Source organism: Gouania willdenowi, chromosome 11, assembly GCF_900634775.1.
Source record: "Gouania willdenowi chromosome 11, fGouWil2.1, whole genome shotgun sequence".
In the NCBI taxonomy this organism is placed as follows: domain Eukaryota; kingdom Metazoa; phylum Chordata; class Actinopteri; order Blenniiformes; family Gobiesocidae; genus Gouania; species Gouania willdenowi.
In genome coordinates this window covers 26,655,687-26,669,816 of record NC_041054.1, presented here as the reverse complement: position 1 = coordinate 26,669,816, position 14,130 = coordinate 26,655,687, and the positions used below count along the sequence as shown (strand labels likewise).

Below are 14,130 nucleotides of genomic sequence, written 5' to 3'. Positions count from 1 at the left end.
AATGCACAATATTTCACATCCTTTCACGTCAACAGAAGAAACTTACACTCTTTGGACATTCCGACTGAAAAGCACTTCTGCAGGCGGCAGTACTGACACCGGTTCCTCGTCACCTTGTTGATAATGCAGTTCTTGTCCCGGTGACACGTGTACACCATATTTTTCTGGATGCTTCGGCGGAAAAAACCCTAAGGAGACACAGAGCAGACAGACAGCAGAGGTTCAAACACGCAGGCTCTCTTAAATGTAACCTTGTTTCTTTCTGATCCTATGCTCTGTTGAAATACTCCTGCTGCTACATTTCCTATGGTCACAACAGTCTGTGCAACAATAGACTGGATGTTCTCTCGTTTCACTGTCATTAGAACGAAAAGAATCAACAGACGTGTGTCCCTATTGGGAGCTCAGCACAGCTTCAAATGTTGGATTTAATTTGAGGAACACAGCACTGTTAGGAACAAAGCAGGAGGAACCTCTGGGTATCAAACAGTAAATGTGCCGTTGCAGAATGAGAGCATAACCAAAGCGTTTGGTTCAGCTGTTAGCGGGGAGCGCCGCGGCACAGCTCCACAAGGTGACATTGGATTTTCACTTGTCTTTCAAACAAAGGATTTCATTGACATTGAGTTAAACAAAAGTTCACCATAAGAGACATTTAATGTAGTTGAGTTTATGAAGGTTTATAGAGCCAACAAACAGTGTCAGTGAAAGAGCTTCAAGGACCGTGCAAAATATTGCTGTCACTTCTTTTAAAAAATGACCTTACCATTTTATTTACCAATATGTAAAATGTTGGTTGTTTTTTAAACTACAAAAAAATTACGATATGATCCATATCTTCCATAAAAGGTATAATTGGTTGACATCGGTATCAGTTTTTCCACCAATATTGAAAAACAGAAAAGCGCTGTTGTTCTCCCTTTTTTATGGTGTTAAAGCGCTAACTTGTGCATTTGGATAAGCAGTGTTTACAATGTGTTTCAGTCATTTCATATGGTAATATAAATACTTGTTCCCTGGTTTATACATATTTAACTAGCTCACGGACTAACTGCAAAGATAATGCTAACTCGCTAGCTATTTCAATCAAAGTTTTCTTATTTTGCACAGATGATATTCATTTGTGGAATGCAGTGGGACATCATATTAAATTAGGTTGGGTGGAATGGGTTGCGTAAATATTGATATCGGTTAATATTGGAAAAATAGTGTTGGACAATATTGGCGTACCAGCAACAAAGCTAATATTGAATATCTTCAAGTCCTACTTTTAAAAGATAGGCTCATTGGATTTTAATTACTAAATTAAATTAAATTAAATTAAATTAAATTAAATTAAATTAAATTAAATTAAAATTAAATTAATTTAAAAAACTGTGGTAATTAAGTTAAATTAGGTCTGGAAAGATGTGGCTTGAATTAAATTGTAAGTACTTGATGCTGGATCAAACCATCATCTGTGCTGCTGAGATAGTAGAGCCAGCCTTTGTTCTGCTGGGAAACCAAAGCCTGATTCATCTGACCAAACTTTGTCACTAAAACCAACAAAACTATCATCAAATCAGAGAAGTGATCAGTACTTATGCCATGAGTTGGTAATCTTCAGCACGAAAAAGATCATTTTAAACTGTGATAGAATATTTGTCCCTAGTTGTAAGCTAGCTAATCACCTTAGCTTCAGTGATCAGGGTTTCTCCATAGACAGGTTTCTTAGATAAAAGATACAATGACAGGCTAAAAAAAATATAAATAATGATATCTTTTATCAATTTAATATTTTATTGACAGTTCTACAAACTTGCTTCACAAATCGACTGATGTAGCTTCTTGTCTTGCTTTTGCATGATTATTGATTTTCTGCAGGTGGGAATGTCTGTGACCTGATACAGATTATAAAATGAAAGAGGTTGGAATGTTAGTAATTCCAGAGGGGGAAAAGTGCTGTACAGTTGATAACGGTAAGATTTATAGTGATTTATGTGGTCTTTCAGATCTTGTTACAGGGCCGCCCGCTTAAAGGTGGGCGTACAGTGAACGTATGAATTCATTGTTGTCTGACGTTATCCTGACCAAACCAAGCACAAGCCTTCCATGTTCTTCTTCCGGCTGAGGTGTATTTGTTGGGAATGTTAGCCCCTCCTGATCTTTCCTTCCATGTCATTAATTTATCATTGCTGCGAGGTGTTTAGCAATGACCATACATCATCCAGGGCATTTTGCACGTTTGCAGGCGTTGCCTGGGGAGCTTCATTTTGTATAAGACGGGGGTTAAAATTCCATTTACCGTAGGCGTCGGTGACGGATGGGACTTTGCCTTTTCATTAGTGAAGCGGGATGCATGATGGGTAACAGATTAGATCACAGGACTGAAACGGCTGACTCTGTAGCCCATCTCACCTCAGCCTCAAGCATCTGTCAACGACTGGGCCATAGATACAAGCCACAAACAGCCAATAGGAAAGAAGCTGTGGCAGCATGTGACCGGACTGAGGTCACCTCCCTTCTGTTGGCATTATTCAGTTTCTTAATAGAGGCCTTTATCCTGGCTGATGTAAGCTGAGTGAGTTGGTAGACACTACCTGTGCGCTGTGATGGATGAAGATGGAGGCGGCCTTTATCCCCCATCAGCTGTGATAAAAGTGTGTTCGGGTTGGGTGCAGAACTCAAGGCTACTCAGCTACTTATGTCATTCAAAGCTGTGAAGGTACAGGTCACTTAGCCTTGAAAATGTGTGTGTGTGCGGGTGTGCGTGTGCGTGTGTGTGCGTGTGTGTGTGTGTGCGTGTGTGTGTGCATGTGTGCTAAATAAGTGACACGTTGTTTGGGGGTTGTGGTGTGTGCGTTGACTGTTGCCGTAGCAGCTGGAGATTGTGTACGGTGCATTTAGCACACAATGCATTAAAAGACAAAATGGCATTTTGTGCAGAGCAGCTACTTGTGGAAGGTTTGCTGGCAGGTCAAGGCCAACCTGCAACAATCCTTATTTAAACTTTCCTCTAACACATTATGGATATACATGGATTACATCAAGTTTATGAACCAACACAATGAGAAAACGCTACACTGAAGACTCGTCTGAAGGTCGTCTAGTCAATGTTGAATTCATTGGTACAGAAAAATCTACCTTTGTTCCTATAGACCATATGAAGAATGCAACTTTTACTTTGGAAAACTGGAAGTCTTTCCCTTTCTTCAACAAGATGGATTCAGATTTATTATCCCTTCATTTTTCTTCTGTAGTCATTTTATCCCATCCAGCGTCCCGGGGTCTGGTGGATCCTCTCCCAGCTGAAGTAAGCTGTCATTCATACAGACAACCACCAAAACACACACTTCTATGTCAGAATGAGAGATGCCAATGAACCGAGCACACCTAGCATGTTTTATCAAGGGAATCCAACATGAAACAGCACAGGGAGAACATGTAAACTTCACACAGAATGATGGACCTGGAACTGACTGACTAGCCCAGGCGTGTTGAACTCTAGTCAAAGATTGTGTTCGTATTTTCACAGGTTCCCAATATAATCGGGTAATTTCTCTCTGCTCATACTTACACAATGTCTGTCACTTCTAATGGCAAATAGTTTGGCAGAACTCCAGTAAAACTAAAACAAAAAACAACAACTGCAATTTCTCCAGTATATCTCAAATTATATTAAAAATGTTGAAAAAAATTCTAGGACTTCTGAAGCATGAGATCCTGCAGTTTGTACTTCATGATATTTTTATTTATTCAAAATATTGCATTTTTCTAAATGCAAAAATCCAGACCTAAATACACAGATGTTGATCAGGTACCATGATCACTTAACATTTTTAATTCCTATCTCCACTAATAACCATATAGTTAGGTCTAAATGTAAGGGTATCCCTTTTAAAAAAAATAATCATAATAATAATGATCAAAATCAAATGTGCAATTTGGGTGTGAATGGGATAATAGAAAAATCAGCCTGACATAACGGAATCAAATGTCATAAAGATCAGTCACTTATGAACTGAGGTATGAATTTTTGAAATTATTTTTGGTAAAGATTTTTTGATTTTAGAAAATGATACAGAATCAGTATATTGATGCGGATCCCCTCCAAAAAAAGGTCTATCTTTGGATAGAAATTGTTCAAATCTGTTCAGTGCTTTTGACGTAATCCTGCTAACAAACAAACAAACAAGTAAACGATGATGAAGAATGGAGGTAGTAATAAATCACACAGGGAACAAACAACACACAAGTAGTGTGAATCAAATAATAAAAAATGTGTTACTCATTAATACCTGACCTTAATTAATCATAATGATAGATAGATAGATAGATAGATAGATAGATAGATAGATAGATAGATTGTATGTCATTGTACACAGACTTTATAAAATAAAATCTTAATAAATTCAATCAATACACAAATTCTTCTTAAAAAAGAAACACAGAGTTCTACTATGGGTTGCTAAATATAAAATTAGGCTTTGCTGATATTTTGACCGAACAGTTGTTTGCTTTACGTGACACGACTTTATTTCACTCAATTTTGTGCACAAATGTAAGAACCTATGGGCAAACGGCCAAAATGTCTCTCGGTTGGAGCGAAGCGGCTGAGCGCCAGACTTCTTCCCTAGTCTACTGGCTCTGAAAGTGAGGACAGCATCTGCTGTTAGCGCCTGTGTGTGTTTGTATGTGCGCACTTGTTTTATTTGTTTATCGGACATGTTGAAAGGGAGAGTCCTAAAGAGGAACTGCGCGCTCCCATTTACTTTCACTTTCATACCGGACACTTCTGTCCGTTTCAGGGTGGTGGTGGACACAGAAGTGTGCATATGTGCTGTGTTTAAGTCCAGAAACATGGTAACATTTGATTTTCCGCAATTTTGACTTTAGTGGGCATTTTTTCTAAATTTTTGGCCAAACCACACTGTCTTTAAATGCAAACTCCTCCTCCAGTGTTTATAATTTCCACTTTAAAATTTTTTTGGAATAATGCAGCCAAAACGTATTCAATCAAAACCCAAAGTCATGTGCAGAACAGGGAGCGTGTTCCGTCTTCAGTGACAATTCTTGCAAAAAGTCTTACTGCCCCCTGGTGGTAATAGAAAAGCATTTATTTCATTGGACTATGTATTGTGATGACAGTTTTCATATGTCCAAAATGTTTAGAAATGCTCTGGACAATTGGATGATCATTTGTCAGGAAGATGATCAGAGGACTTACCATTAGGCAAAAGGGCGCGCTTGCCTTGGGCCCCTAACTAGTAGGGGTCCCCGAGAGCCCACTCCCAAAATTTTGATGCCTCACAGTTTTTTGTTGTTGTTTGCAATAAGGCAATCATAATTTATTTTGATTACCTTATTGCCTATATTGATTTACGCTCCCCCCGCTCAACATGATATTAAGCTATTCCATTTATGTCATCACGCCGTCTCCATGTAAACAGGAAACCTTTTTGTGTCAGCGGAGACGTATTTCATGCCTGCACCAGATTCTGACCATAATCACAGAGCTGCATTCATACATAGAGCTTTATATATCGCATTTGCCCAAACTCAGAGTCGGGCTTAATTTCTATCTTTTTAACACGGACTCTGGTTGGACTCGGCTCGAAAGCTGCACGCTAAATAGACGGTAAGGTGATGTGTTTTGATTTGCATAAGAAAGGCGCACACATGGATGATGAGGAGGTGACCGTGGCTCAGGTGGTAGTGGGTCGTCTTCTGATCAAGAGGTTGGGGGTTCGATCCCAGTACCTGACTATGTGTCGAAGTGTCCTTGGGCAAGACATTGAACCCTAAGTTGCTCCCAGTGGTCGACTAGCGCCTTGCATGGCAGTCCTGTCCCACTGGTGTGTGAATGTGAGAGTGATTGGGTGAATGAGCTGATATGTAAAGCGCTTTGAGACTGCTTCAGTGTGGTGATAAAGCGCTATATAAAATCAAGTCCATTTACCATTTAGTCCATTTAAATGGACGTCTGTCCTCTGGTACATGAATACATGAAGTTCAAAATGCATAAATGACTCGTGGAGGTGTGTGTCACATATGTAGAAAGCTGCTCTCTCAGCTGTGTTACATGTGCACACTGGGCATGGATTTAAATAATGTTGTATAGCAATGGGCTCAAGCTTTATTCGGATTCAGTAAACCGAAGCAAATGTTGTCGTGTAAACAGGGCCTTAACATGAAACGGTAACACACACACTGTTATGTTTTTGGCCATATGTGCCTGTTTTTGTCTCCCTCTTGTGGCTCTTTGTTTTTCTTTTAGGCTTGGTCCTGGTGGGGCGTGGACTCCGAGCAGGCACACCTGGCTCCAATTACTCATCACTGCAATACAAAAGCCTCAGACTCACCTCCACTCATCGTTGGATTGTTCCGTCTATTCTGCGGTATTTCTGCTCTAGAGATATCATGAAGTCTATGCCTTTTGCCAAGTTTTATTTTTGATTCTGGACTTTTATTCCTCGAGTACCCGAGCCTGCTCTGGAGCCACTCCCAGGATCAAGCCAAGCCAAGAGGACACTTTCTGTTAAATAAATTCACGTCGACCCACACTTTGGGTGTTGTGTTTGTTTATGGGTCCAACTTAACAACCCTAACAGAACAATCCAACCACTATGGATCCAACCGACCCAGCATCCATTGTCAAGGTCCTCACTGTGCTTGGACAGACTCTTGGACGCCATGACCAGGGATTGAAGAAGGTGATTGATGCGTTAGGAGAACTTTCCACACAAGTAACGCAAGTGCAAACCCAGCTGATCCAAGTCACTGCTCAATTGGCCTCACCTGCTGCCACACCGACCACCTCTAATCCACCTGCTCAGGCCTCTGACTCACCTCAACCTGCTACTCTCCGAACAGCACGTGAGCCATATATTCCTACACCTCAACCATACTCTGGGGAACTTGGTTCCTGTGGGAGCTTTTTGTTAAAGTGTGATCTAGTCTTCGAACAGCAGCACCAGAAATATGCTTCTGATAGATCACGTATTGCTTATGTAATTGGGTTACTATCCGGAGAGGCGGCTGAGTGGGCTACAGCTATATGGAACAGCGAATCTGAGATTTTGCAGTCGTATCAGCAGTTTATAACCGAAATGAAGTTATGAAGAAATCAAGTTAGTTTTCATCCCCAAGCACCCGCTTCCCCTAAGTTTGAGATGGAATCAAGCAAGACACAATCTTCCACCACTGAGGAACCAATGCAGCTTGAACGTCTGCGTCTTGATCCTGCCAAACATCAGCGTCGCCTGCAGTCCCGTTTGTGTTTCTACTGTGGGGGCTCGGATCACGTTCGGAGCCAATGTAGCCTTCTGCCAAAAGATGTAGCTCATCAGTGAGTCAGGGGGTCCTGATGAGCCATGAAACCCCCACCACAACGTATCCAGCTGCAGTCTTCAGTCTTGTACAATGGTGAGCCATTTTCTGTGATATCCTTAATAGACTCCAGATCTGATGAGAATTTTGTTGATGCAGATTTTGTGAAGCAGACTGGCATTCCCACCGAGCCCATAGACAAACCCAGGACAATTAAGGCTGTGGATGGGCATCTAATAGCTCATGTTACTTATTGCACAATCCCTATTACGCTCATTCTTTCAGGAAATCACAAGGAGACTATTAGGCTCTATGTTCTCCCTTCTCCTCTAGCTCCTATTGTTCTTGGAATACCATGGCTATCCTTGCATAATCCACAGTTTGAGTGGTCTACGGGCTCAATTACCTGGGGCGTGTTTTGTCACTCCAACTGTCTGCGTTCAGCTATCTCTCCTGTGCATACCCATATCCCAAATGTGACACAACCCCCGGATCTTTCCATTGTACCATCTGAATACCATGATTTGGCTGAGGTTTTCTGTAAAGATAAGGCACTTTCACTTCCTCCACACAGACCATATGATTGGGCTATTGATCTTCTCCCTGGTGCTCCTTTACCCTCTAGCCGTTTATACAAGCTGTCTGGACCTGAGCGGGAGGCTATGGAGAGATACATTCATGACTCATTAGCCACCGGTCTTATTCGGCCCTCCTCCTCACCTGTTGCTGCTGGCTTTTTCTTTGTAGGAAAGAGGGATAAGACCTTGCACCCTTGCATCGATTACCGAGGGCTTAATGATGTTACGATAAAGAACAAGTACCCACTGCCTTTAATTGATTCTGCTTTTGAGCCTCTGCACAGGGCCACTGTTTTTTCCAAGCTGGATCTACGCAACGCCTATCATCTGGTGCGTATCAGGAGTGGCGATGAATGGAAGACTGCCTTCAATACGCCATTGGGACACTTTGAATACCAGGTAATGCCTTTCGGGCTCACTAATGCTCCCGCTGTCTTCCAGGCCCTGGTCAACGACGTTTTGCGTGACATGCTGAACAAATTCATTTTTGTATACATCGATGACATCCTCAAATTCTCCCGGGACATCCAGGAGCACATTCAGCATGTCCGTCTTGTTCTGAGAAGACTTTTGGAGAACAAATTATTTGTCAAGGCGGAGAAGTGTGAATTTCACAGACCCACTGTTAGTTTTCTGGGCTTCATTATCGAACAGGGCAAATTGAAAGCGGATCCAGCCAAGATTCAGGCTGTGGCTGAGTGGCCTACCCCCACATCCCGAAAGAACTTACAAAGATTCTTGGGCTTTGCTAATTTTTACAGGCGATTTATCAAGGATTTCAGCAGAGTTGCCGCCCCGCTCACTCGCCTTACCTCGAGCTCCATTCCCTTCACCTGGACCTCTGATGCTCAGAGTGCGTTTGACCTGCTCAAACGGAGGTTCACCACTGCACCTGTACTCATCCATCTAGACCCCAGTCGACAGTTTGTTGTGGAAGTGGATGCATCCGATCTAGGTGTGGGTGCCATTCTGTCCCAATGCTCTGCTGAGACCAACAAGCTACACCCATGTGCTTTTTTTTCGAAGAGGCTTTCTGAGGCGGAGAGAAACTATGACATAGGTAACCGTGAGCTATTGGCTGTAGTTTCAGCCCTCCAAGATTGGAGACACTGGTTGGAGGGGGCGCAGCAATCCTTTATCATTTGGACTGACCACAAGAACCTTTCTTACCTCCGGTCAGAACAAAGGCTCAACCCCCGCTAAGCACGTTGGGCCCTTTTTTAAGCAGGTTCAACTTCACTTTGACCTACCGAAGAACGGCAAGCCTGATGCCTTGTCCCGGCTTTACACTTCTGACCCTGTTGAATCTGTTCCAGGCACCATACTGCCCCCTTCCTGTGTGGTTGCTGCTGCCCACTGGGAGATTGAAGACACAGTCACAGAGGCCCAACGCTCGGAGCCGGATCCCGGTCAGGGATCGCCTTTTTGTCCCAGCCTCAGTTCGTTCCCAAGTTCTCCAGTGGGGCCACTCCTCCAAGCTCTGCTGCCACCCAGGTATCCAACGCACTATGACCTTCATTAAACCGAGATTTTGATGGCCCTCTATGGGTTCTGACGTCCGTGAGTTTGTCTGCTTGTGATATCTGTGCCCGTAGCAAGTCATCTCACTTGCCTCCTGCCGGTTTGCTGCATCCTCGTCCGGTGCCCTCACAACCCTGGTCTAATATTGCGGTGGACTTTGTTACCGGCCTGCCCCAATCCGAAGGTAATTCAGTTATCCTAACCATTATCGATCGTTTCTCCAAGGGAGTCCATTTTGTCCCCCTTCCCAAACTCCCATCTGCCTTGGAGACGGCTAACTTGTTAGTCCAACATGTTTTGCGTTTACACGGGATCCCTGTGGACATCGTATCGGATCGTGGACCTCAATTCTCTTCACAAGTATGGAGAGCATTCTGTCAGGCCATTGGAGCATCAGCCAGCCTTTCCTCAGGTTTTCATCCACAGTCAAACGGTCAGGCAGAGAGGGCAAACCAATGTCTCGAAACTGCCCTTCGTTGTGTGACAGCCCGCCATCCTACTGCTTGGTCCACTTTTCTTCCTTGGGTTGAATATGCACACAATTCCATGTCAAGTTCTGCTACTGGACTCTCTCCTTTCATGGCTTCTCTTGGTTTCCAGCCGCCTCTGTTTCCTGCACAAGAACGGGAGGTGGCTGTCCCATCTGTTCAGGCCCATCTTCGTCGGTGCCGAGCCGTTTGGAATACCGTCCGTTCTGCCCTCACACGTTCTGCAGCTCGTAGCCAGCAAACTGCCAACCGCCGTCGCACGGCAGCACCGGTCTACCAAACAGGACAGAGGGTGTGGCTCTCTTCCCGTGATCTGCCCCTCCAAGTGGACTGCAAGAAACTGGCTCCGAGGTATGTGGGACCATACGAGATTGAGAAGATTGTGAACCCCGTCTCTGTCAAACTTAAATTGCCCGCTGCTCTACGAGTTCATCCTGTGTTCCACGTTTCCTTGATCAAGCCCGTCATGTCCAGTCCTTTGTGGCCTCCGGCCGTCCCCCCGCCTCCCTCCCGGCTTGTTGAGGGTCACCCTGCCTTCACGGTTAGTCGGATCCTGGATGTGCGCCGCCGAGAGCGTAGATTCCAATTTCTTGTTGATTGGGAGGGTTATGGCCCTGAGGAGCAGCCGTGGGTTTCTCGTTGCCTTATCCTGGACCCTGGTCTACTGGGGGACTTCTATCGCTGGTTCCCTGACAGGCCTGGTAGGACGCCAGGAGGCGTCCGTTGAGGGGGGGTCCTGTTATGTTTTTGGCCATATGTGCCTGTTTTTGTCTCCCTCTTGTGGCTCTTTGTTTTTCTTTTAGGCTTGGTCCTGGTGGGGCGTAGACTCCGAGCAGGCACACCTGGCTCCAATTACTCATCACTGCAATACAAAAGCCTCAGACTCACCTCCACTCATCGTTGGATTGTTCCGTCTATGCTGCGGTACTTCTGCTCTAGAGATATCATGAAGTCTATGCCTTTTGCCAAGTTTTATTTTTGATTCTGGACTTTTATTCCTCTAGTACCCGAGCCTGCTCTGGAGCCACTCCCAGGATCAAGCCAAGCCAAGAGGACACTTTTTGTTAAATAAATTCACGTCGACCCCCACTTTGGGTGTTGTGTTTGTTTATGGGTCCAACTGAACAACCCTAACACACACACACGTTTAAATGTGTTTGCTGGGGAGACAGTGTAAAAAAAAAAAATGCAATACTACGAAACAAATGAGCATACTACTATGAGGTTTATGTTGAAGATGCAAATGATTCATATAATGCTTTTCTCAATACATTTATGCCACTCTATAATTATTTTTGTCCAGTGAGGAAAGTATAAATTAAACATTAGTGTAAACTTAAAGGTATCCAGAAAATTCAGAAAAAGTTGATAACCATTATAAGACGGCAGAAGCAAAACTATTAAGCACACTTGTAAAAGTATAAATCTAACATTAAATCAACTTTGAATGTAATTGATCACCATAATTACAAAGATCCATTGACATACATAGTCAAAGACGATGGCAAAAAAACAGATTGTGTGCAAGAAATTGCAAACAAATTCAATAAATACTTTGTTAATGTAGGTCCAAACTTAGCAAGTCAAATCCAACATACTTATGCCACAGATGTTTAAATAGTTTAAATTGTTAAGGGCTCATATAAGCAAGTTGCTTCAGCATTGAATGGACAACCAAATACAATGTATTCATTCATTCATACTAAATGCTGCTTGACCCCTAAAATGCCAAATATTTCATGATATAGCCAAGTTGGAGAGCCCCTACACAAAAGTTTGCCTTGGGTCCCCAAAATGCTAAGTCTACCACTGAAGATGATGGATGGGCATGGCAGGTGTGATGGTCACTGGCATGCAGTTTTAATTAGGGCCCAAGAAACAACACACCCTAATTTAATTATTATTATTCTTACAAAAAAGTGATTGCATTTTTGAGGGACTAAACACGTTTAAAAATTCTTTAAAATTTTAACGCATATTAGGACTGGCAAAAAATTTGATATTTTTCCAACTCTTGGCCCACTTTTATTTTCAATATTTATTAATGATCTCCCTCTTGCATGCAATGACTGTAACATCCAACTTTATGCTGATGACACCGTGATTTATTCTGCAAAATCTAATATCTCAGATATTAATCAATCTATTCAGTATGACTTCAATGCAGTTCAATCCTGGCTACAATCTAATAAACTATTACTCAATAACTCTTAATCAAATTTTATGTTGTTCCAGAAGCGGGTTCGCCCAATCTCAGCCAATGAGAATAAACTTACTTTTTCTGATTTGTCACCAGTCCCAGTTGTTGATCAGTTTAAATATCTTGGTCTATGGCTAGACTCCTCACTGTCATTTAAAACTCATATTTAAACTATTACAAACAACATTTCTTATCGCTTAAAATTGCTTTATCAATCAGTTAATTGTTTTAGTTACTCAGTTAGAAAAAGGATAATTTTACAATTGATTCTTCCCATTATTGATTACAGAGATATTATTTAGCAAAACACCACTGCCACGATTCTCCAACCACTTAATATCACTTACAATAGTCTGTGTAGATTGTGTCTGTGTTCCTTCAGAACTCACCACTGCCAAATGTATGAACATTTGTCATGGCTCTCTCTGGCATCTAGACGACAGCTTCACCGGCTATTATTTAGATTTAAATGTATTAATTTAAGTTTTCCTGATTATTTAAAACAATATATAATTCCTTTCAGATCGTCATACAGTTTGCGTCATGCTGATCAACCATATCTTGTTGTCCCTAGAGTCAAAAAAGTAGTCGGTAAATTTTCATTCAAATATAAAGCTGCATTTGACTGGAACATTCTCCCATTATCGATCCGCTCTCTAACCTCTCTGTCTCTGTTCAAAAATGCTCTTGTCCTCCATCTCCAGAATATCTGTCTGTTTTTGATTATAGGCTATGTAACCGAAACCTTTTTTATTCATTTAATCTAATGAAAGTTTTTACTATCATTAGATAGCTACTATTAATGATATCACTATTATTACTTATTTATTTTTGTATAAAATATTTACTGTTTTGATCAACTGTTAAATGTATACTGTGTGTGTGTGGGTGTGTATGTGTGTGTGTCTATCTATATTTTGTTGTATTTATTATTTTTGAAATACTGAATTCTTGTATTGTCTGCTCTGCTGTATCTGTCACTTTATGTAAGTTGAGGACCCCCTCGAAAACGAGATGTTCCATCTCAAGGGGCATATCCTTCAATAAATAAATATGTTTCTTCTGGCAAGTGTTAATTCAATTCAAATCATTTTTATTTGTATAAAGCAATTTCCAACAAAGTCATCTCAATGCGCTTATCAAAATATAAAATTCATAATAAGAAAGAAAAAACCCAACAAGATTCACATGAACAAGTATTTAGCCATTTAACAAAATCAACATCATAAACACCATTAAAGAAACATAAACAATTATTTAATATAGCCTCCATACTCTCCCAACAAGATATATCTCATTATACGGCAGCACATCCGTTGTTTGTGTTAAAAACACAGAAACACAGAGAAAATGGTTACAACAACTCAGAACAGCCTCAGTGAGGGGTAACCACAAAGTCAATCCTTCCTTTTGTTCCATTCACTGTGAAAAGTATGAAACATGTTCTGACCTTACCTTAGCTGAAGTTCTGGTAACTCAGATGTTGGTCTCCCATTTTTTAAATGCTGTCGTTTTTCCTCAAAAAAAAGTTTCTCTATCATCCTGCCTGTAATGTTATCCCTCCCACGAGCTAGAGAACGTAGCAGCAGCAGTCACGTGGCATCTTTTCACTAATGTACTGTGAACTTACGTATCGCATTTAGCATAGCACGGTTACGTGCAAAGGCAGCTCTCTACACTGCCTTTGCACGTAAATGGTTGTCATCTTGGGGACCTGACTGCGCATGCGTAAATACGTAAAAACACGCAATGAGAACGGAGGCAGAGCAGCAACGTGCCTTTGGGAGGGGTGTGGCCTCTTTCTGCCTTACAGCGGAGTGAAAAAAAAAAAAAAAGACTGTGCAGCTGTTCCAGGAAATAGCGCTGTTTAGTAATTTGGGCTATGAAACGCACAAAATGCGGACACTTTCAAACTTATAGGTACTGTAGGCTATTGGAAATGGAAAAAAAATAATTTATAATTATATCATAATTAAAACAAATAATCAAAATATCAATTCACCCTTGGGTAGGCACTGCCTACCTTGCCTACCCT

General features: G+C 41.8%; 1 protein-coding gene across 1 annotated transcript in view; it reads right to left on the bottom strand.

The window, feature by feature from the left end:
- The window catches only part of LOC114471970 (retinoic acid receptor beta-like), a 128,129-nt gene that overhangs the window by 76,596 nt on the left and 37,403 nt on the right, over nt 1-14,130 (bottom strand). Inside the window, exon 3 of the mRNA XM_028460976.1 lies at nt 47-188. Within this exon, the coding sequence (XP_028316777.1) occupies nt 47-188 (142 nt within the window). The remainder of the gene's footprint in view (nt 1-46; nt 189-14,130) is intronic.